General features: G+C 43.8%; 1 protein-coding gene across 1 annotated transcript; it reads right to left on the bottom strand.

Moving 5' to 3' along the window:
• Window positions 1-15,940: 15,940 nt before the first annotated feature.
• On the bottom strand, window positions 15,941-22,489 carry LOC100766485 (protein SAAL1; the record flags this gene model as incomplete). Its single annotated transcript, XM_035449352.1, is given in 5 exon segments — window positions 15,941-16,094; window positions 17,117-17,209; window positions 19,465-19,649; window positions 22,131-22,319; window positions 22,407-22,489. Coding segments are annotated over 5 exon segments (655 nt in total), but the record flags the coding sequence as incomplete, so codon positions are not given.
• Window positions 22,490-22,723: the final 234 nt, after the last annotated feature.

Raw genomic sequence — 22,723 nt, 5'->3', positions numbered from 1 at the left:
AGCAGCCTCCCTGAAGGGACGTCAGCCCAGAAAGCCGAACCTGTGGCCCTGATACAAGCTCTACAGATGGCAGAGGGGAAGTCCATCAACATCTACACTGATAGCAGGTATGCCTTTGCCACTCACTGCCCACATACACGGAGCAACATACAGACAAAGAGGGCTGTTAACTTCTGCAGGAAAAGACATCCAAAATAAAGAAGAAATTCTAAGTCTCCTCGAGGCCATACGTTTACCAAAGAAGGTAGCCATCATACATTGTCCAGGGCACCAGAAAGCTCGAGACGCTGTGGCTAGAGGAAACCAGATGGCAGATCTAACCGCTAAAGAAGCAGCTCAAGGAGCAATGATCCCAGCAGTCAAAAACTCTAGAGATTTGTATGACGCCAACAAAGCCAACTTCAAATACACCCCCGAGGACTATCAAGTTATGGGGAAATTAAGGCTGACAAAGGAAGCCCCATGTGGGGCAATAGAGACAGAAGAAGGAAAACAACTAGTCCTCCCACAGAAGGAAGGACATGAATATGTTACCAACCTACATTACCTAACCCATTTGGGGACTAAAAAACTAAAAGATATGGTTAAGTCCTCCAACTATTATGTTATAGGACTCTCTGACTTGGCAGAAGAAATAACCAAGAACTGCAAGGCCTGTGCTATGGTTAATGCAGGGCACTCCAAGAGGCTCAGGGGCGATAGGCCTGGAGCCTACTGGGAGGTGGATTTTACAGAGATCAAGCCAGCCAGACATGGTAACAAATATTTATTAATTTTTATAGATACCTTTTCAGGCTGGGTGGAAGCTTTCCCCACCAAAGCTGAGACGGCCAACGTGGTGGCTAAGAAGATTCTAGAAGGAATCTTCCCGAGATTTGGGATACCCAAGGTAATCGGGTCTGATAATGGACCTGCCTTTGTTGCCAGGTAAGCCAGGGACTGGCCACCCAACTGGGGATCAATTGGAAATTACATTATTGTGCTTACCGACCCCAGAGTTCAGGCCAGGTAGAGAGGGTAAATAGAACAATAAAAGAGACCCTAACAAAATTAGCCTTAGAGACCGGCGGGAATGACTGGACATCTCTCCTTCCCTTTGCCCTGTTCAGAGTTAGGAACACCCCAGGGAAATTTAAACTCACCCCTTATGAGATCTTGTGTGATGGACCGCCACCATTCACTGAATCAGATGGAATAAATAATCCTGATGCTGTTCTTTCTAAACCTTTGTTTGCCCGCCTAAAGGCCCTTGAGGTGGTGAGACACCAGACCTGGGAACAACTAAAAGAGGTGTATAAGGCTGAAAATTCACAAGTGCCACACCAGTTCCAAGTAGGGGACACCTACTTGGTCTTTGTACGGCAGCACCGAATTGGGAATCTAGAGCCTCGTTGGAAAGGACCATATTTAGTGCTCCTAACGACCCCTACAGCAGTGAAGGTTGAAGGCATCTCTGCTTGGATCCATGCCTCCCAGGTAAAGCAACCCCCTGAACTCCAAAAAAATGAATGGAAACTGGAAAAGACTATGGATCCTCTTAAGCTGCACCTTCGTCGTGAGCATAGCTCAGGCAAAGAATAACAACCCCCATGCTCCCCCAAAATTAACTTGGCAGGTGATATCACAAACTGGGAATGTAGTCTGGTCAATTTCCAAGAGTGCCCCACCCTGGACATGGTGGCCCACTCTAACCCCTGATGTATGCCAATTAGTAGCTGGACTGGACAATTGGGATATACCTGATTATCTCCCAACTAATTTACCCACTGTCGGAAGAACTGGCACAGGCCCAGGATGCAGTAATCCGCTCACCCGCTGTGCAATACGGGAAGCAAATTTGTATGTGTGCCCTAGGGAAGGTAGGTCTCAACCACAAGTAATGGAGTGTGGGGGTCCTGAGTTCTTCTACTGTAAGGCATGGGGATGTGAGACTACTGGAGACGCCTGGTGGAAACCTTCTTCGTCTTGGGACTTAATTACGGTTAAGAAAAACCATACTAAGAGGCCTATCTGTTCTTCCATAAGCTCTAGGGTCAAACAGATAACAAATGGACCCTGCAGCAGAACCCCTTACTGTAATCCTCTAAAGGTAACCTTTACAGACTCTGGAAAGAGATGGCAGAATTGGGGTAGGGGCCTGAGCTGGGGATTAAGATTCCATGTGTCAGGAGAAGATCCGGGATTGGTTATGACAGTAAGACTTAAGATAGAGAACCCCTCTCCCTTACCAGTTGGGCCTAACAAAGTTTTGCCTGATCAAGGTCCTCCGGTACTCCCCAGAGGACCTCATGTTCCTCCTAGGAATCTACCCTTTAGCCCTGCACCTTAGGTAACTCTTTTCTGGCGATGCCTTCCACTGGACAGAGATTGTTAAATTTGATAGAGGGGGCTTTCTCTGTGCTAAACAGTTCTAACCCTAACATGACAGTCTTGTTGGCTCTGCCTTGCTCCAGCACCTCCTTATTATGAAGGAATTGCAGTGTCCGGGACCTTTAACAGCACCACTAGTCCAGATAGCTTGTGTATGGGGGGACTAGTCATAGGTTTCCCTGCTTGGGAAACCCACCAGCTGTTTACAAACGTTTACGTTATAAGACTCATAAGAGCCCTAAGACTCCTGACACCCGGTACTTGGTTCCTGGCTTAGATAAATGGTGGGCTTGTAGTACAGGCCTGACACCTTGCGTGTCCACATCGGTCTTCAATGACACCAAAGATTACTGCGTGCTTGTACAATTAATGCCTAGAGTCTTTTATCATCCAGCCAACACGCTTGAGGATGAATTTGACAAGCACCCAACCCACTTTCAGAAAGAACCCATCTCTTTGACGTTAGCAACAATCTTGGGCCTCGGGGTAGCTGCTGGCATTGGAACAGGTACCACTGCTCTAATACAGGCTCCTCACTACTTTAATGAATTAGGAGTAGCCATGGATGAAGACTTAAGGGCACTAGAACAATCTATTTCCCAGGTGGAAGAATCACTGACATCCCTATCAGAAGTAGTTTTGCAGAATAGAAGGGGATTAGATTTGTTATTTTTAAGACAGAGGATTATGTGCTGCTCTCAGAGAAGAATGATGCTTTTATGTAGACCATTCACGAGTAATTAAGGACTCCATGAGCAAACTGAAAGAGAGGTTAGACAAAAGACAGAGAGATAGAGAAACACATCAAGGATGGTATGAAAGCTGGTTTAGTAGATCCTCTTGGATGACTACTCTGATATCTTCCCTTATGGGACCTTTCTTGATTTTGCTTCTGCTTCTGATTTTAGGTCCATGTGTGTTAAATTGGTTAGTTACCTTCATTAGAGAAAGAATAAATGCTGTTCAGATTTTGATGCTGCGCCAGCAATGTAGCTCTTTACAAGGTCAAGAGAATCAATATCATGAAGACATTGATATCTAGTTCTATGGTTAGAACTAGTTACTAGAAGAAGTGGGGAGATGAAAGGCCAGGATAAAGAAGACCCCCTCAGCAGACAAAATAAGGCCTAGGATATAGGGTGGCTAGCTGGTTCAGCAACTCTGTTCCAGGAAAAGGCTAGCCATAAAAAGTTAGATTAGAATCTTACAAACAATCTTAAGGAATAGGGAGTTTCCCCTTGTGTTTTCCCTCGGGACCCTTCACTGGTATTCTTGGTATTTTGGGTTGGGGTTTCTTCCCTCACTGGTATTCGTGGTATTTTGGGTTGTGGTTTCTTTCTTTAAAAACCCCCTATTCCCAGCCATTCGGGGTCAAAGCTCCTCTACCCCTGCGTGGGGTATGAGTCTCGGACCCAGCGTGCTGGCTCCTGTCAACAAACCTCGTGCGATTGCAGCAAGGACAGTCTCTCATGAGTACTTGGGGCGTTGCGTCATCCCGAGACTTGAGTGAGGATCTTCCCTTTCGGGGGTAGACCTTACACAACCACATGGTGGCTCACAACCATCTGAAATGAGATTTGATGCCCTCTTCTGTGCAGGCACTGTACATATAATCAATCAATAAATAAACATCTTTAAAAAAAAAGGAAAAAAAAAAGAAAACTATCAAGGTCCAGTTTGTGTCCCATGCCAACTAAATTAGTATTAGTAGGTCTAGGGTAGAGTAGACATCAGGTCTTAGAAATCCCCTGGGGGGAGGGGTTTGTTCCAGGCCCATAGGAGTTTGGGAATCTGCTTTGAGGGCGGGAGGTACAGTGTTCATTCTTTTATTTAGCTAACTCAAGGAGGTACACCATATACCAACCACTGTACTCCCAGCATTAAGTACACACAGCCAACAATTAGTAAATGATTGTTAGAGGTATACAGGAAGCTAGTCTGTCACAGGTCCTGGGAACTAGAAAAGAGTAAGGAGAAGGGCAAAGGAGAAGGGAGAAACCAACAAGCCTCTTGATATGTCAGTCTGTCATTGATCAATCCTTTTCTTGGGAATGAATCTCTGTGTATGGGGGGATGGTAAGTACATCTTGCCTGGAGTGAGGGAAGGTAAGTATACCTTGCCTGGAAGATTCTCACCTCTCCACTCCAGTGTTGGCAACTCCATCTACTACTCTTACTCATGTTGCATGGCCTCAACATTCCACACACTATTCTCAGATGTGGGGATGGAAGGTAACAGCTGCATTTGCTCCACAACACATCAGATATTTCTTTTGAGCTCCTCCCGGGCCTGTGAGTAATAGCAAAACCAACAAAACAGAGACTCCATCCATTTTAATTTGCTCAGATCCAAGAATTTAAACATACACTTTAAGAAGAGTCTTGTGTTTAATTTGAAAAGCATTTCATATTTCAAATGGCTTCTTCCTACGATGGGGTCAAGTGCAGGAGAAGGGCAGCTAAGAGACCCACCTCATGAGACCCACTGTGACCTCCTTCACCCTTTCATGACTCTGAGGGTTGTGGTCACTTAAGGTTGTGTTCTACAGTTAAGATTGTTGTGCCAGAGTCACAAGGATCCCCAAAGAGACCAGGGAGACAGACCACCGAAGCAAATGCATAAGGTTTATTAAATTGTTTATCCTACACCTCAGGAGGGACCCCGTCTAGCAAGCTGACGAAGCAGCCTCCAGAGGGGGTGAAGCTCCCTGTCTACTGCTAGGTTTTAAAGACAAAAGTTACAGGATTACGTCAGTAGGTATGGGTTGGTTTTTGATTGGTTGACATTTGGAAACTATCAGGAGAATTTTTCAAAGTCATATTTTGGCATGAAATACCTGTGTACCAGGTATTCTCATTGGTCAGTGCTGAGAGGCAACATTTGGTGGTTTCTATGACTTTGTCTTGTTACTTGCAAGTGGCCTGTCATACATAATAGATACCAATAGTTTTCAGAACTGTATCCTGGAGACTACAGGGGAGGTTTTGGTCTCCCCTAGAGTTTCTTTTGTGCCAAACAGTTCCCAGGAACCAAGTACCTAGGAGGCTGGGGGGTGGGGGGAGGTCTGGAGTTTCTTTGTGTTCTGTTTTGGCTCTAAGCTCCGGGAGGATCTGGAGTTTCCTTTTGTCAGAGGCCTATGTGTCTTTTCTGTAGTCATGGCTGCTAAAGCAGGGGCTTAGTGAGGGACTGGTCCCTTCATTCCTAGAAGTAAAGCCTTTTAGTTTAGTTTGCCCCTTTCAAAGATAAATTCCAGATTTTGATTTATTTTTCCACTAAGGTCCCTTGAGTCCCCTGCACACAACCTGGATTGACTTTTCTCCTTCCACTTCTGCTGTGACATCACCAGGCCCTGCTGTGGCAGGCTTGTTAGCACCACCACTACATCTCAATTCAGTACTAATACAGCATGAGAACTTCTAGAAAGCTAAATGAGGGAGCTTCCCTTTACAGATGAGCCCTGGCAAGCAGCAGAGAGCTGGTCTCTATGCTGGTTGAGTAGGGGTATACATTTAGCTGTTGATCTTGTCATGATGATGGAGGGTGGTAGGGGATGGTATTGGGTTTTGTCATGAAGATGGAGACAGTAGAGGATAGTGTTGGTCTTGTCATGAATTTGGAGGTGGTAGGGGATGGTGGTGGGCTGCACACAGGCTGCAGGGAGATAGCACTTACAAAAGGACATGTGGAACTCTTAGAGCCCTAGATATTCAACTGATATGTAACCTGGAGGATGAGTGTGCACTGCTTCAGGGACAGTGGTCTGGACCTTGGCTTTCAAAGACTGATGGAGGAAGTGCTAACTAGTACCCTTGTTTATCTCCTATCTTGAATTCCCACCTCTTTAGTCCCACAAACTGAACATAATACTTCACACATGGTCAATCCAGATCACTACAGACTGCAGAATGAATGAATAAGTGTCCCTTAGAGTTCAGTTTCCATCTTAACAATACACTTAGGGACAACACACTGAGAGAGTCTCTGAAGAGGTGACACTCTTCACAGGATCCATGTTCTGATAATAAACCAGTTCTCCCACAGTGGACCAACCCTCTGCCCACAGAAACTCATAAAGCTCCATGAAAACCAGTGCTAAGGTGTAGCTGGAGAGAACTAGACCAGAGTGACAAAGCTGAGATGGCAGTGCACACCTAGAATCCCACCACTCAGTGGATGGAGGCAGGATTTGGGGTTCAAGTCAGCCTGGGCTATGTAGCAAGGCTTTGTCTCACTTGCCCTCCACCAAAAAAAAAGCTGGTGACAGGACCTTTAAAAAACAACAACAACAACAACAACAACAGCCTGAACTTAAATTTTAGAGTAAGATTAAAAACAAACACCAAAGTTAAGTTTCCCCTAAACTTCAGCATATGGCAAACAAACTCACAGACATTTCTGTGTGGGAGAGTCAGACAGAGGACATCTCTAGACCAGCCCAGTTCTTCTGGTGTAACCAGTTCATCAGCTGTAACCTGCTTCCTGCACCCTCCAAATGTAACTCTAGGGCCAAAAGTCTGCCCTCCATGGGACAACACTCCTCTGGGTTTCTGTTCTGGGAGGATGAAGTGAGCTCAGCTCTTCCCACCCTTTTAGTCACCATCTAATGGCTTTCTTCTAGTTTTTAAAAATATCCAGAACTTGGGTTAGAGAGATAGCTCAGTGGTTAAGAGCACTGGCTACTCTTCCAGAGGTCCTGAGTGCAATTCCCATGGTGGCTCACAGCCATCTGTAATGGGATCTGATACCCTCTTCTGGTGTGCCTGAAGACAGATCACTTGTATACATAAAATAAATAAATACTAAAAAAACAAGATATCCAGAACTGTAAAAAGTAAGCAAATCTCTCAGCTCAGTAACAAACCCATGAGTCTCTTTCTCAATCATTTTTCTGGATGAGTTCAGAGAGGAAATAAGGGAGTTTTTTCTTTCAATTAATTTCCATTTCTTTCAAGCCTGAGTGAACTGGTCCAGAGTAAGCAGGATGATACAATTATGGGATGTATTAATCTCCCCATAAAGGCAGAGGCAGCTCCTGGTTACAGAGCAGCTGGCACATTCCTCCAAAGGGCTGCTGGGGGCCACAGTGCTCAAGAATACCCCTCCATGACATCAGCAATGTCCTAAAAGATAAAAGTATCTTCAGGACTTGGTATTTGCTCTGTGTGCTTCCCCTCACCTGCTCTAAAGAAACAGCCAGCCCATGTGAAAACAAGTCAAACAGGAAATCTAACTACCTATGGTCTTATACCACTCAGAACTCAAATGAAAATGTGAAATTTCCATTGTTCAAGTTGGTTCCTGTGTCATAGAAAGTATTTGGAGTAAGCCATCTATATTTCTTTGCAAATTGAATATTCTAATAATATTCTAATAACAAAAATGGAAGTAATTGAGGTCATTTAAAAACATCAAGCCATCTATTTTGTTCACACCTAAAACAGACATGAATAGAAATGACAGTTTCATCTAGAGAATTGGTTTCAGGATCCAAACGTCAGTGGGTTTTTCTTCCCTTTTCTGTGGGGGAAGCTAGAGGATTTCTTTCCTTCAGAGAAGTGCTGGCTTTGCTGGCTGACTGTGAACTGAGTGGTTACAAGCAGACAGAAATTGGACAGAGCTGCACTCTAAAGAAAGCATGCTCCTAGATTTGCAAATTCCCCATCACCTCCAAGTACAGACCCAAAATAAGAGTGACACACACACACCCCCTTCCCATATACAGACTCAGGGAAGAGGGACTCCCCAGAGATCTGAGTTCTTCAAATGTGAAGTGTCCATATGCAGCAGCTTCATGACCTAGTGCTTACTGGTTCTGATGGAGACGGTGATTGGCATTATAAGGTCATGGTTAATGGTTTCATCCACTGTGGCTGCATATGCACTGATTTTTTTTCTTTTCTTTTCTTTTCTTTTTTTTTTATTAGTTCAAATTAGGAACAAGCTTGCTTCACATGTCAATCCCTTCCCCCTCTCTCTCCCCTCCCCCCAACATCCCACCTGCCCCTCCACTCCCCAGGCAGGGTAAGGCCCTCAAAAGGGGCTCCCCAAAGTCCACCACAGCATCCTGGGCCAGGCCTATCCCCATGATGCACTGAGTTTTCAATGCACTTTCCTTCCAGGCAGAAAGCCTATTCTGAGGAAGCCAAACTCCTCCAAAACACACAGCCTCTCTATCCTTTCTTCCCGTATTCTACCCATAAAGTCTATTCAACTGGGCCTGAGCAGGAAGGTGCTATTTCTCTTGAAGAGACTGTTTCCAAACCTCGATTTCGCCTGTAATCATATGAGTGTTGAATGCTAAGGGGAAACCATAAAAGTCATTATAAACAGATCCCATGTCAAAGGAAAAACAGTTTGAACAGACAGTTTAATAAGCAACCATCTTTTATTACAATAGGCTTGACGCCACCTGTTATTTATTGTTTCCATCACTAGAACACAAAGCTTTGTGGGACAGGATGAAAAGGACATGTGGACTTTACTGAGCATTTTAATATCCTCTTATTGACAGTAGATAGAGGCTTAGAATAAGGGCTGAGAGCAGGAAATGATTTTAGTGATTTCATTAAGGTTGGAGGGAAAGCCTTCCCAGAGACAGTGTTGGGCAGATGGTCTTCCACTTCCAAAGAGCCTGCAGGTCAACAGGCTCAATATTGATACAAGGCTGGTAAGTAATCAATGGGTGCCTAGCAAGCAGGGGAGTTTTCCTTTCTTTCTCTTTCTTTCTTTCTTTCTTTCTTTCTTTCTTTCTTTCTTTCTTTCTTTCTTTCTTTCTTTCTTTTGTAAGCAGACTTTTTTTTTAAATTTTAAATCAGAAACAAGCTTGTCCCACATGTCCCTCCCTCCCTTGTCCCCCACCAACCCCCCCAATCACATCCCCTCTCTGCTTCCCGGGGAAGGGTAAAGCCTTCCATGGGGGACCTTCAAAGTCTGTCATATCATTTGGAGCAGGGCCTAGGCCCTCCCCTGTGTGTCTAGGCTGAGAGAGTATCCCTCTATGTGGAATGGGCTTCCAAAGTACATTCGTACACCAGGAACAAACACTGATCCACTACCAGAGGCCTCACAGATGGCCCAGGCCTCCTAACTGACACCCACATTCAGGGGGTCTGGATCAGTCCCATGCTGGTTTCCCAGCTATCAGTCTGGGGTCCATGAGCTCCCCCTTGTTCAGGTCTGCTGTTTCTGTGGGTTTCTCCAGTCTGGTCTTGACCCCTTTGCTCATCACTTCTCCCTCTCAAGCAGGGGCATTTTCATGACATATACTGCCTCCTGAGCAGTGGAACACGAAGCTGGTGTTAAAGGTTCCTTCAAGCCATCTCACAAGGCAAAGCGTGTAGGGCCATAGAGAAATACATTGAGACCACAGTCAAGGAGCTCTAGGTGTTCCGCAATGAAATATGGACTATAATATACTTTCTCTTAGTTCCTCTCTGGTGTAAAATAAACACGGCAGGAGAATAGTCAGGTTTTTGAGATTTTTCAGATCTTATTTTAATGAACATCAAATACCATTTTATTGAGGCCTCCTTAGTCACTGGCAAGCTACATGTCTCTCTTGATTTAGTCCACTGTTTCCAACTTATATCTTTTGTTAAAATTGTTAATCCTTAACTGGCTGTGTTCTCTGGGCTTTGTTTCAAGGCCTAGTCCTTCAGGAGCCCTGCTCATTCTCCCACCAGAGTTCCAGGCCCAAGTGGAAACTGGATTGTCCACCTGATGTCCAACAGATACTTGAAGCCCAACATGCCCGAAACGGAACCTCTCCTGCTGACTCCCATATCTGCCCTTCTGGAGTTACTGCCCCATCACAGTTCATGAAACCAACTCCTCCTTAGTCACCCAAACACAAATCTGGAATTGCCTGTTCAGTCTGCCTTGCCTCAAAGTCAGTGACCAAATCCTGTTGGTTCACATCTGTCTCTAAAGTTTCCAGGGTGTGATGGAGATGTCAGGCTTCAGTCAAACCCATTGAAGTGATGTGTCACTGAGGACAAGGGACTCCTGAGGCCTGTGGTGGCTCTTCAGAACCTGAATCATAGTCCGGTAGCATCTTATCCAGAACTGGGGGTCTCTCCCTACTGCCTTCTCATTCCCAAGGTGGTTTTTTGTTACTGATATTTCCTGTATCTATCAAGAATGGAGTGTAGGCCATTAGGATAAACAAGACACAGAAAAGCAAACACCACAAGCTCTCAAAGGACACATGAATAAAGAGGGAATACTGGTGCTCAGAGGTGATGGAAGCTGGGTGCAAGGAGTAGAGAGGGTTCATGGATGGGTGCAATTAGGTAGAACAGATGTCTAATGTTCTGGGACACAGCAAGGTAACTACTTAGTTACCTATTTCAAATTAGCTAATCAAAAGGATTTTTCCCTTAATATTCTCAAGAGGAAGCAATGATAATTTGAGACACAACAATTACTCTTTATGTTGCACAGTTTATGTAAATGTATCACAACCATGCTGTACCTCATAAATACATACGATTATGTGTGTGTATACTTTGTTTGCGATGGGGTCTTATTGCTTTATAACCCAGGCTCAACTTGAACTCATGACCCTCCTGCCTTAGCCTCCTGAGGGCTGGGACTATATAGCTTTGTGCCAAAGCACTGGGCTAAAGAGAAAAAGAAAAGGAAGGAAGCAAACAACTGTCTAGAACAGAACGCATCCCAAGTGAAGTCTACACCAGGGACCCCTCATACTCACATAATCAGGAACTTCTTTGATGACCTAAGCTGGGATATGAAGCCAGAGAGCAGCAGAACACCAAGGCAGCTTCTCCCTCCGGCTGTGTCAGAAAGCCACTTCATCAATACTGAGTAAGAAGCCACTGCAAAACTCACTGCCTCAAAATAAGAGTTTTAGTTCTCGTTCATCTGCATGTGGGTCAGGGTGGACCACAGCCGTGGTTCTCACCCTGTGGGTCATGACCCCTGCGGGGCTTGAGTATCAGATACCCTGCATATCGGATGTTCACATTACAATTCACAGCAGCAGCAAAACTGCAGTTATAAAGCAGCAACAAAATAATGTTATGTTGGGGGTCACCACAACAAGAGGAACTGTATTAAAGCATCACAGTGTTAGGAAGATGGAGGACCACTGGACCACTGGACTCTTGGCCACACACCGAAGTTCATATTTACTCCATTTATTTCTCACCCTGCAGTGACTAACAGTCACCCAGGACATGCTCTCCTCACAGTGAATGACAGGAACGCAAGAGGCTGAATGCCCTGAAGCATCCTATCCTAACATTATGTTGCCTAGTGATAGGAACGCATGCTCCATTCACTAAGGAGGCATAGCAAGGACACAGATACAGAGGCAAGATGAGTGAAAGGACCTGCCACCAGCTGCCTACCCTCTTCTGTCCCCTTGTGCAGTCTGAAGCATCTTCCTGCGTCTTTACACGTCTCTAAGAGTACAAGCCTCACTGGGGCAAGACTTCTGTCTGCTATGCATTTTCAGAATGCTGCCTCTGTGTTTTGTTCATCTGTCTTCCTAGTACCAAAATACACACACAGTGGACAATAAATGGCTGCCTGGCTGCCCTGGACCTTACCTCAAGCCTTACAAGTTTCATGATGTTGAGTCTAGCACTCCTGAGCCAGCCTCATTTGCCAAGCTTTGCTCAGACATCATTCCTTTTCTCAGTCAGGCGTGGCAGTAAGGAAGAACGTAGGCAGCTTGGTGACAGAGAAGGGGACACGGATAGGCAGATACCTTTAAAAACCCTTCATGATCTAATCATGCCTACCTAGAGGCTGCCTTATTGTACAGTGATGAAGAGGGCTGGCTTCAGGGCCAGGCCGGTCTAGAGTAGGTAGCTATTTGCTAACTGTGACGCTAGGCAAGTGTCTAGACACTCTACATCATCATTTTCCCCGTCTATAAGACGGCAAGTGTTACCTTCTAGAATCATTGTAGAATAACAAAGATGATTGTAGAACGGTGGTGCACGGTACAGCCTGAACCAATGGGGACCACGTCTATCATGAATCTTAAGACCTGTGTCAGCCACACTTCTTCATCCTTATACAATTCTGTAACAGGTTCAATTAAGTTCTGTTTAGTGGACTGTACTTGAGACACTTGTTCAGAGTAGCCATGGCTTGTAGGTCAGCCAGTACAGATCCCTCCAGGTCTGGGACTAGAGTCACATAGCCTTTCTCAGACTGTGCCCCTTGCCAGAACTCTAAGGTATAAAAACTCAGAGTGAACCTGGTTGCTTTGTGGTGCTCCGTCACATAGGTCTGCCCACACCTTTGGCTGTGAAATGTACTAGAAATCTAGATGCCTTGGCATCACAGATGCTCCCTGGGCTGTCCAAGATGAGATCTAAGCAAATCTGACTCCATAAAAACGAAACTAGGGTATACTACGTGATTTTATCAGTGCAGGCCTTGGATTCTAAGAAGAATTTTATCAGTGCAGGCAGGTTAACAAATGAACCACAGAACAAAGGCTAGCAGCGTCTCCACAAAGGGGTCCACTGGCTTCTCGTGGTTCCCACTATTCTAAGTCAGGTCTTGTCATGAGGATGATGTCTGACCAGTTTGTAGGTTTTATCTTAAAAACCTTTCATGTTTGAGATTCTGATTGTTTCTTTCCCTAAGTACTGTACCACAAAGCCATTAAAGACCACCAGTATGACTGTGTTAATAAGAATACCTATCTGGTGCTAACCACATGCTCAGTTCCCATAGTGAGAAGCCACCAACATTCCTCATGGCAAGAGCCTCCATGCTGAGTTTAGCTGGGATAATGAAGCTAATTTTTACATATTTGTTTTATAGTTATAAAAATCTTGGTATGAAGTATCTGTGTTGTTTCAATGTCTTGAGTACAAATTGGTGGCAATTATGATACCCTGAGTTTTGTTGACATAGAAAAAGTCATAATTTAAGTTCAAGCTTACAGTTCTATGTGATTTATTTGCTTTTAAAAAATTTCAGTAGGAAATCATAAACACACAAGAACAGGGACTGTGATCAGACCTCTATATGATCTCAACTGACAGCAACCCATCCATCACTGCCTTTAGCCACTTCCTTTCTCTGAACACATCAAAGATGCCAGAGCACTCACTGCAGACTCACAGGTGTTCATGACAGTTTTCCCTTTTAATTGCAGACTAGCAACAAGAAAAATATAGGAAAAGGCTAGTTCAAAGAAATGTCTACCTATTTTCCTTTTGCTGAAATGTCTGCCCTTTGAAGAACTAGGCTAACAAGCTTTGAGAACCCTGGTTAAAGCAGGCCTCGTGCCCTTAGTTTCCTCTTCCTTCACTTTGGTTCCTTCTGTGCCAGCATACACGCAGCTCAACTCTAAAGAGCAGAAAACATGTTCACTTAAGATGTGCTGAGCCCCAGAATCAGGTTATTCTCAATGTCTATGGCTGGTTTCTGCATGTACTCCATCATATATATATATATATATATATATATACACACACACACACACACACACACACACACACTGAGGGGTAACTTTTAAACTTTTCCCCATTTATGCCAGCATTTTCAAGGTCAGAAACTCAAAGTTAAAGCAATAGGAAATACCAAGATAGAGAGAAAAACCCTTTTCAATCTGAGGAGCTAGAGAAGACAAAGGAAAAAAACAACAACAAAACAAACAAACAAACAAAAAACAAAAATAAAGATCCCATCAGAGTAGAATTGTACTTCAGTTGTGGAGTACGAGATATCCTTTACAAAAGCATGAAATGTGCAAGCACAATGGTGAACAAAAGCAATAGGTCCAAGTGTTCCATGTGCAGCATCCGTCTCCTCTTCCTACACCTTGAGAAACAACGCCCAGTCTTTACCATTAGCGACTGACTTCGATGTGCTGCTGAAGCCTGAGGTTAAACAGTTACTGAAGGAGACAGAGGATTAGGAATCCAAGTCCAGCCTGGACTATGTGAGAGCTGGTTGCTACTGAATAAGCACATGACCTTACAGTCTACTATAACAGTTAACCCTGAAGACAGGCAGATGTAAAGTCAGTCAGCTGAACTGTGAGGACAATCCTTTTCAGCAGTGACACTCACCACCAAACACATCTCTAGACTGGAAACTGTGTTCTCTTACCCACATACAGTATCCTCTGTGCTTTATCAACACAGATCCTCAAGTAGAAGTAGGTACAAAGTAAGAGCAGCCCCTTAAATTCAAATTCTCTGATGAAAAGTGGGATGGGTTTATAGAGCTGGCCTCATTGTACATAGCTGAGATTGTCTTTAAAAACAATCAAGAACTCCAGTTAGCATCTGAGGTGATACAGACTGAATGCTAAGTGCCTGGTTGACTGTGCGAATATCCTCATCAGGAAGCAATGGTTAGAGGGATGAAGCACCAGGGAGTCAGACTGCAGAGGTGATCTTATTTAAAATCTACGCAAGCAAATCTGTTCTGAGGCACAAGCACATGCAGTTATACTCAACGCCAGCATTTCTACCTCCATCTGTGAACTAGACTAACTCTCAAGTGGAACAAAGGTAAAGTAACTGTGGTAATTTGAAAGAAAATGGTCTCCAAAGGAAGTGACACTATTGGGAAGTGTGGCCTTGTTGAAGGAAGTGTGTCACTGCAGTGTTGGGCTTTGAGGTCTCCTATGATCAAGCTATTCCAGTGTTTCAGTCAAAACTTCCTGTTGCCTGCAAGATGTAGGACTCTAGTTACTTCTTCAGCACCCTGTTGGCCTGCACACTATCATGTCCCACCATGAAAATGGACTGAATCTCTGAACTGTAAGTGAGCTGCCATAATGAAATGTTTTTCTTTATAAGAGTTGTGTGGTCATGGTGTTTCTTCACATCAATAGAAATCTGAATTAAGACAGTAACTAATGTTTCCACATTGTCACTAACAATCTAGAGAAGTCTACACAGCTTGTTAGATTCTCACAAAACCACTACAGCTAATCAGCAGGTTGGCTCGTCAAGCTAGTCACATGTTTTACCTCTTACAGAGTGCAGGGAGGATTGGGACATTAAATTTAACACAGAACAGAGGTCAGAAAAAGCTAGCAGAACTTTCTAGAATGCCTTTTTGCCTCTTCCTTTTCACCCCTGGATTGAAGACACAGCACGGCTCTCACTGTTACAAATAAGTATGTGCAAAGACCTTCGGAGCGGGCCACTGGGACAGGAAAGGGGACAGTCTGCACTTATGCATAAGATACACAAAGATACTGGAGAAGCTACCGTATTAGGGGTTTCTGTTGCTGCAGCTAAATATACTTCCAAAGAACACAAAGTTCTCAAATAGAAGCCAAAAGAACAGTTATGAAGACAATCCTTACCTACTCTAATACTCAAAAAAGAACCTCGGTTTTGACAAGCTTGAATTTCCTCTTTCTCAACTAAACTTTAGCACCATACAATCAGTGCAAAGGGGAGGGAGGTGACAATGGTGAAACTCTAGTGACCAGTGCAAATGAAAGTGGGATAAATGGGAGTGGGGTGGGGTGGGGTGGGGGTGGGAAGAAATATCAGGGAAGCCTGAAGAAATCATGGTCTATGAAATACAAAGTTCATGTAAATTACCTCCTAAATGCCAACTTCAAAACATAGAAAACAGAGTTTATTCCCTGGACAGCAGAAACTCAAACTTGGGTTTTAAGCTGAGCCTTCACACTCGGGAAGCTTTCTTCCAGGTCCTCAGCCAGAGCCTTATCAACCTCATGTAGGACTTTAATGAAGTCTTCCACCTGTGAACCACACAAAGAAACAAATCACTGTAGTGGAGGAAAAGGCAGTTTAAAGACATTGATTGTTACCTATGAAAATGTTCCTCCTGAGGTTTTCAAAGGCAACAGACATGTAGCAGATTCACAGGTGTCAGCCAAAGTATGTGCCTCAGAGACACCTGAAAATACTCTAGTAGTGACTCTACAAGTGACAGACCCTGACCAGTTCCTTTCACTCCTGAGCTGTCAGATCCTGCTGCTCTCCTTTTAGGGCAGCATACTAACATTTTATTATAATCCTCTTTGCTGGCAGGTCCCCTTATGCTTCCACTCTACAGCTCATTTTCCTAAAAACTATTATTTTGAAATTATCTCCAATGGTAATAAATATTGTTATGTGAAGAACCATAAAATGTATTCATAAAAATCAGGCTTGTGAGCCAGGCATGGTGGTGCATACTTTTAATCCCAGCACTCAGGAGGCAGAGGCAGGCAGATCTCTGTGAGTTCAAGGCTAGCCTGATCTACAGAGCCAGTTACAGCCCAGTCAAGGATAAACAGTAAGGCCCTATCCCACAGGAGAGAGAAACAGAAGAAAAATTTAAGCTCATCAGTTAAAAGAACTTGTAGAGGACCTGGGTTTAATTCCCAGCACCAACATGGCAGCTCCCAAACATCTGTAACTCCAGTTGCAGGGGATCCAATACCCTCTTTTGGCCTTTGTAGGCAATTGTACACATATGGTGCACAGATATATATCCAGGGAAAACACTCATATACACACACAGAAAAAAATAAAATCACAAAAAAAATTTAATTAAAAACATTTAGGCTTTCACTTACTATATGGGCTGTGTACTTCATAGCAGGAAGGGCCACTATAAACCATGTTGATTCCTTCCTCTTGAGATTAGAATTAAATTATGCATAGGTCCATAATTAGAATTACACATACACCAGCCAAATTCTCACAGGACATTAAATCCTATAAGGTATACCATCATTTTTGACAATCGATTGAGCTATACATTCACCCTACTCACCACAGGGCTGTAGAGAGGCAGGAGGCTTTGAAATGCACAAGAACATTTCTTTTTACTTAACTGGCCCTCCTTCAGTCCCTTAGTCATGGTTTCCTATGACAAACAAAAGAAAATGTAATAGCAGAAAAGGAAAATGTCATCTAGCAAAAAGATCAACATTAGTATATACAATCACAATTGGCCCCATCAGCACTTCAAACGCCCTGCACTGAGCTGCCATGAAGAGCCTCGTGTACCTTCACACAGCTAATCTCAGTGAAGGACACTACTCATCTAGCTGCCTGAGTGGGAAGCCAAGACACAGGGCCACTAGGCCTGTTTTCCTGCTGACTCCTCCCACACACCTATCATGCCAGCCTCCCTCCCTCCTCCCTCCCTCCCTCCCTCCCTCCCTCCCTCCTCCTTCCCTCCCTCCCTCCCTCCCTCCCTCCCTCAGGCTCTCATTTCCAGACTATTCCTGTAGATCACCACCCTTGAGCCAATTCACTGGCCCCTAGCCTCTAGCCCTCAACTCCATTCCTTTATGCCTGTTGGTTTTGGAAGAATCTTTTCAGACTGATCCTATCACTTGTTTAAAAAAAGAAAGCTTTAACTGCACCCCAGTTTCCTTGAGATTAACCCCAAATTCCTAGAAGTTTCATGATATGTCCTTGGGTCTTTAATCAACCCACCTTCCTGCTATCTTCTTTTAACTTAAAGTCAAAGGAACATATTTGTCATTTCCTCCCAAACCTAAAGCAATGACAAATAATCTAAAAAATATCTTAAGGTGAAATAAAAAAGATGCCGTGGTAGAATGAATGGGGCTGGCCCTCACAGGCTCGTAGATGTGAATGCTCAGTCACCAGGGAGTGGCTCTATTTGACAGGATTAGGATTAGGAGATGTGGCATTGCTGAAGTAGATGTGGCCTTGTTGGAAGAAATGTGTCACTGTGGGCTTTGAGGTTTCAAAAACCTATACCAGGTGCTGAGCATTGGTGGCGCACACCTTTAATCCCAGAGCTAGGGAGGCAGAGTCAGGCAGATCTCTGTGAGTTCAAGGCCAGCCTGGTCTACAGAGCTACACAGAGAAACCCTGTCTCAAAAAATAATAAAACAAAAAACAAAAAAACAAGCAAAACAAAACAAACCCCACAGAAGCAAAAACAAAAACAAGCCCCCCCCCCAAAAAAAACCCCAAAAACTAAGAAACAAATCAAAACAAACAAACAAACAAAAAAAACCCTATACCAGGCCCAGTGTCTCCCTCTCTCTGCAGCTCAGGATGTAGCTTTCAGCTATTTCTCCAGCACCATGTCTGCCTGCTGCCATGTCCCCTTCATGATAATGGACTAGCCTCTGAAACTGTAAGCAAGTCCCCAATTGAATGCTTTCTTTTGTAAGAGTGGCCTTGGTCATGGCTCCTCTTCACAGCAACAAAATACTGACTAAGACATAAGTATCACCCAAAAAAATCCATGTCAAAGTGAATCCATGAGGCTAGGGATGTAGCTCAATGGGGAAGCAATTGCCTAGCAGGTGAGAAGCCCTAGGTTTGACTTTAAGCATCACAAAACTGCAAAATTTTAAAACCAGATCTTTATAAAGAGGGAACAGGAAAATACACAAATATATGGAAAGATAATCCAGCCCACTAATAAAAAATGTAAATCAAAATAGGGCACAAATTTTCACCCACTGAATTCAATATAAAATTATAATATCCACTAATAAGAAACAAAACTAACATTTTCACACATCAGAAATTATCAATATAAATTTTAGTAATTTAGTCTGTTGATATGCCTATTGCATGTGTGCGCGCACACATACAGAACCAGTTACTTTAAGACTGCAAGTAATAACATAAAATTTTCCCACATTGAGTAAAGTAGTCCTATTACTTTTATGTATAAAAAAATAACAGGTAGAAGGAAGAATCAACTCTTTCCAGTTGTCCTCTGACTTCCACACATGTGCACCAGTCTCCATTTAAAACAAAAAACCAAAAGCAGGGCTGATGCTGCAGTTCAGAGGGATAGCACTGGCCTATCATCATACAAGACAGGAGAGGAGAAGGGAGGAGAAAAGTGGTACACTTTGCCTGGCCACTGAATCCTGGTCGTCTCTCCACCATGGACTGGGCTCTCAGTTGTATCGCAGCACAGTTGCCCCTTCCTTAGAAGTTATGTCAAGCAATCCATAATCCATACGTTTTATGGCCAGGCGGTGGTGCATGCCTCTGAACCCAGTACTGGGGAGGCAGAGGCAGCCAGATGCTTGTGAGTTCAAGACCAGCCTGGTCTACAATGTGATTTCCAAGACAGCCAAAGAAAAAAAAAAGAAACCCCCAATACTTGTTTCGTACCTTTGTTAATGCCTGAAAAATATTAGAAAGGAATTCACATGAAATATCCTTCAGGATCTTCATATGGAAGTCATCTTGAGTTGAACCACAGTTTGTAGGCTCTTCTGTAGAGTTTGCTAGTTTCTTCTGACAATGGCCCATATTTTGTAACACCCGAATTAGGCTGTCAATTAGTGGAAGATCCACTGCACCAAATCAAGAGAATGAAACCAGCCAGATAAGTATTCATTCATTTATCCATCTACTCACACTGAACTAGTGTTACCTATGCTTTAGGGACCATAGGTAGAGTGGTTTCTGCTTCTAGTTCCCACTTTGACTTCCACCAGTGATGGTCTGTAACCTATATGGTCAAATGTTTCCCCACATCCAAGATGGTTTTGGTCAGTGTTGTGTCATAGCCACACACAGAGCTGAAATAATCCACAGAGCTCTTCTGAAAGGCTTGAAGCAGGCAAGGAGAGAGAGAGCTAACTGTGAGAGGAGTTAACAAAGATGTCCATATTCTGCCCTAGCATAAAAACTACACCAAGTCTGGGAGGCACAGCAGGCAGCAGTAAGAACTAGTCCTGCAACAGCAACAAAAGGATGCTCCTGGCCCCACGCAGACGAGCTCCCCATGGGTTACTAGAAAGATAACACACACAACAGCATGGCAGTACTCACTGGCCAAACTGCATAAAAACCAAGAACAAGATAAACACATCTGCAGTAAGAGATAAGGACTCCCTCATTTTTTCACATCAAAGCAAGTCCAAGAATTCTCTGAGGTTTAGGAGATGAGCAGCTTAACAGCTGACACCATTACCTCGCTCTAGCTCCTGACTTAAACCGCCCCTCATCACCTCCACTTGGACACCCCTAGGTAGCACATTTAAAGCCAGTTGTCCTTATCTCAGTTAAGTGGCAGCTGCTTTGGACAAGTACACCAGAGATCCTTCCCTTTTACCCAGCCACTCTCCCAGTCTCTAAAATGAGCAGTCTGGTAGAATCCCGTGATCAAAGCCAGAGCACTGCTTGTCTTGAGCGCCACACAGCCTCTTCTTCCTCTTACCCACGGCTCTCTACATTTACTAGCCCATGGCCTTCCATAGCCAGCTCTATCTGTCCAACCTGTCCACGTCACATAGGTCCTGGCAGCTGCACTGCTTTTCTTCCTTTCTCTCATAGGCCACCCTCGCCATACAGAGCCTCACCCCTGCTCCTACAGTGCCCAGTGCTTTTATGTGTGCTAGTCTCCATCAGTGTTTCCTCCCAAGTATTCACATGGCAGCCTCCACTAAGTCCCTCAGGCTTAGTGTACTCAGTGTCACCTTGTCAGTGAGGTAACTCTCCATAAGTACAGAATTGACACTCAGAAACAGTGCTTATTTACAAAACAAAACAAAACAAAACAAAACACTCAAAAAAGGGTAGAGATCAAAACATCATTGAGAGGTAAAAACAACACCTTATGCCCCGTAACACTAAATGGTGAAACTCTAGCACCATTCCCCAGTCAGGAAGAAGACAAAGGAGTCTCCAGCAGTTATTTAAAACAGCAGACACTAAGCAATCCAATTAGATAAGAAAAAGAAGTCACAGATAGAAAAATGACACAAGCAGATGTGATTTAATAGCAGATAAAGTTCAAGATTATCATGGGAACTACTACTAAGAACAACAACACAAAAGCTGGAGATGGCTCAGTGGTTAGGAGTACTGGCTACTCTTCCAGAGGACCTGGGTTCAAATCCCACCATCCATATGTTAGCTCACAACCCTTTATAATCCCCATTCCAGGGCACCCAACAGCTTCTTCTTCTGATTTCCACAGGCACCAAGCATCTGGTGTACATGTGTGCATTTAGGCAAAACAGCCATACACATCAAATAAAATAAATAAATGAATAAATAAATAAATAAATAAATAAATTTAAAAACAATACAACAGGAATGTGGATATAGTTTGGTGACAGAATTCCTACCTGCATGTGCAAGGCCCTGGATCCAACCCCAAGCACAGCAAAAACAAACTACAGGCAAGTCAGTAAATAGAGATGCTGCAATCAAAATTAACCAAAAATCCACAGCCTCCATGAAGTTCAACAATCATCAGTGGAATAAAGTATTTGACAGAGACAGCAATTCAAAAGATAAAATGTGTAGGAATAAACCTAGTAAGAATGCAAGATCTGTATGATAAAAAGCCTCAAGCCACTTCTGAAACAGGCCCACACAATGCATTCCTAGATGTGCCACATTGAACAAAATCCCAAGGAAAGTATCAGGAACCACATGGGGAGACATCCAACTGAAGAGAGACTGTCCGTCCTCTCTGGGAACTGAAACACATAACTCGATCTGCTGACTGATCCTGAGTACAACTCTAGGGAGTGTTCCTAATAAAAGCAGGGCGGCACCTCAGGGCAGAGACATGCTGTTTGGCACTGCTTTCTTTTTGGTGCTAGGGACTGAACCAGGGGCACCAACTATTTGATGCCTTTTAATAAACTTTACAATATTTTTGTATTAAGCATTTAATATATTATGTTAGTAGGGGAATAAGGGTATTTTCTTTTTAAATGGGGAAAAACAAAAAAGAAGTCCAATGAAGAGTACACACTGGCCTGGCACTTGTAATCTGGTGGGTGCCAGTTTCATTTGTGAACGGAAAGTACACTTGCCTTCTTCTGTCTTCAGGTGTTCCTGTCCCATCCATGAAGCCCTGATGACAGACAGCACTGAGAAGACAGAGGCTAGCACTGTCTTCTGCTCCTGCAGTATGATGGGCGGGTCACCAGCTTGGCAGAATTCATGGCATACGAGGTCAAAAAGTAAATCCCACGTGTCTTTTCCAGTATCAGGACACTGCACTTAAGAAATATTTTTTAAAAGTAGCAATTTAAAAATAGTGAACACTTCAATCAGCAACTACAGTGTATTCTAAGAAACCAGCTTACCAATTGCTTGAACTCCGTCATCCACTGTGGTAAGTAGCTGTAAGATGTGCATGTAAACATCCAGCCCTTCCAGGTTTTCAGAACTGAGCAGACAGAAACGACAAAAGCACTCTTAACTTCCCTGTCTAGAGAACAGCAATCATTCATTCATCAGCTGGTATGTATCACCTTGTCCTAAAGTGCAGAATGGGAACTGCCAACCGAAGATTCTGTCCACTAGCACTGACGTTCAACGGGGAGCACAGATGTGTGTGTCTACATGTGAATGTGTGAATGTATGAGAGGATGTGTGTGAGTATATATGTATGAGTGTATGT

The sequence above is a fragment of the Cricetulus griseus genome, chromosome 9, assembly GCF_003668045.3.
Source record: "Cricetulus griseus strain 17A/GY chromosome 9, alternate assembly CriGri-PICRH-1.0, whole genome shotgun sequence".
NCBI lineage: Eukaryota > Metazoa > Chordata > Mammalia > Rodentia > Cricetidae > Cricetulus > Cricetulus griseus.
This window is presented reverse-complemented; position numbering and strand designations above follow the sequence as displayed.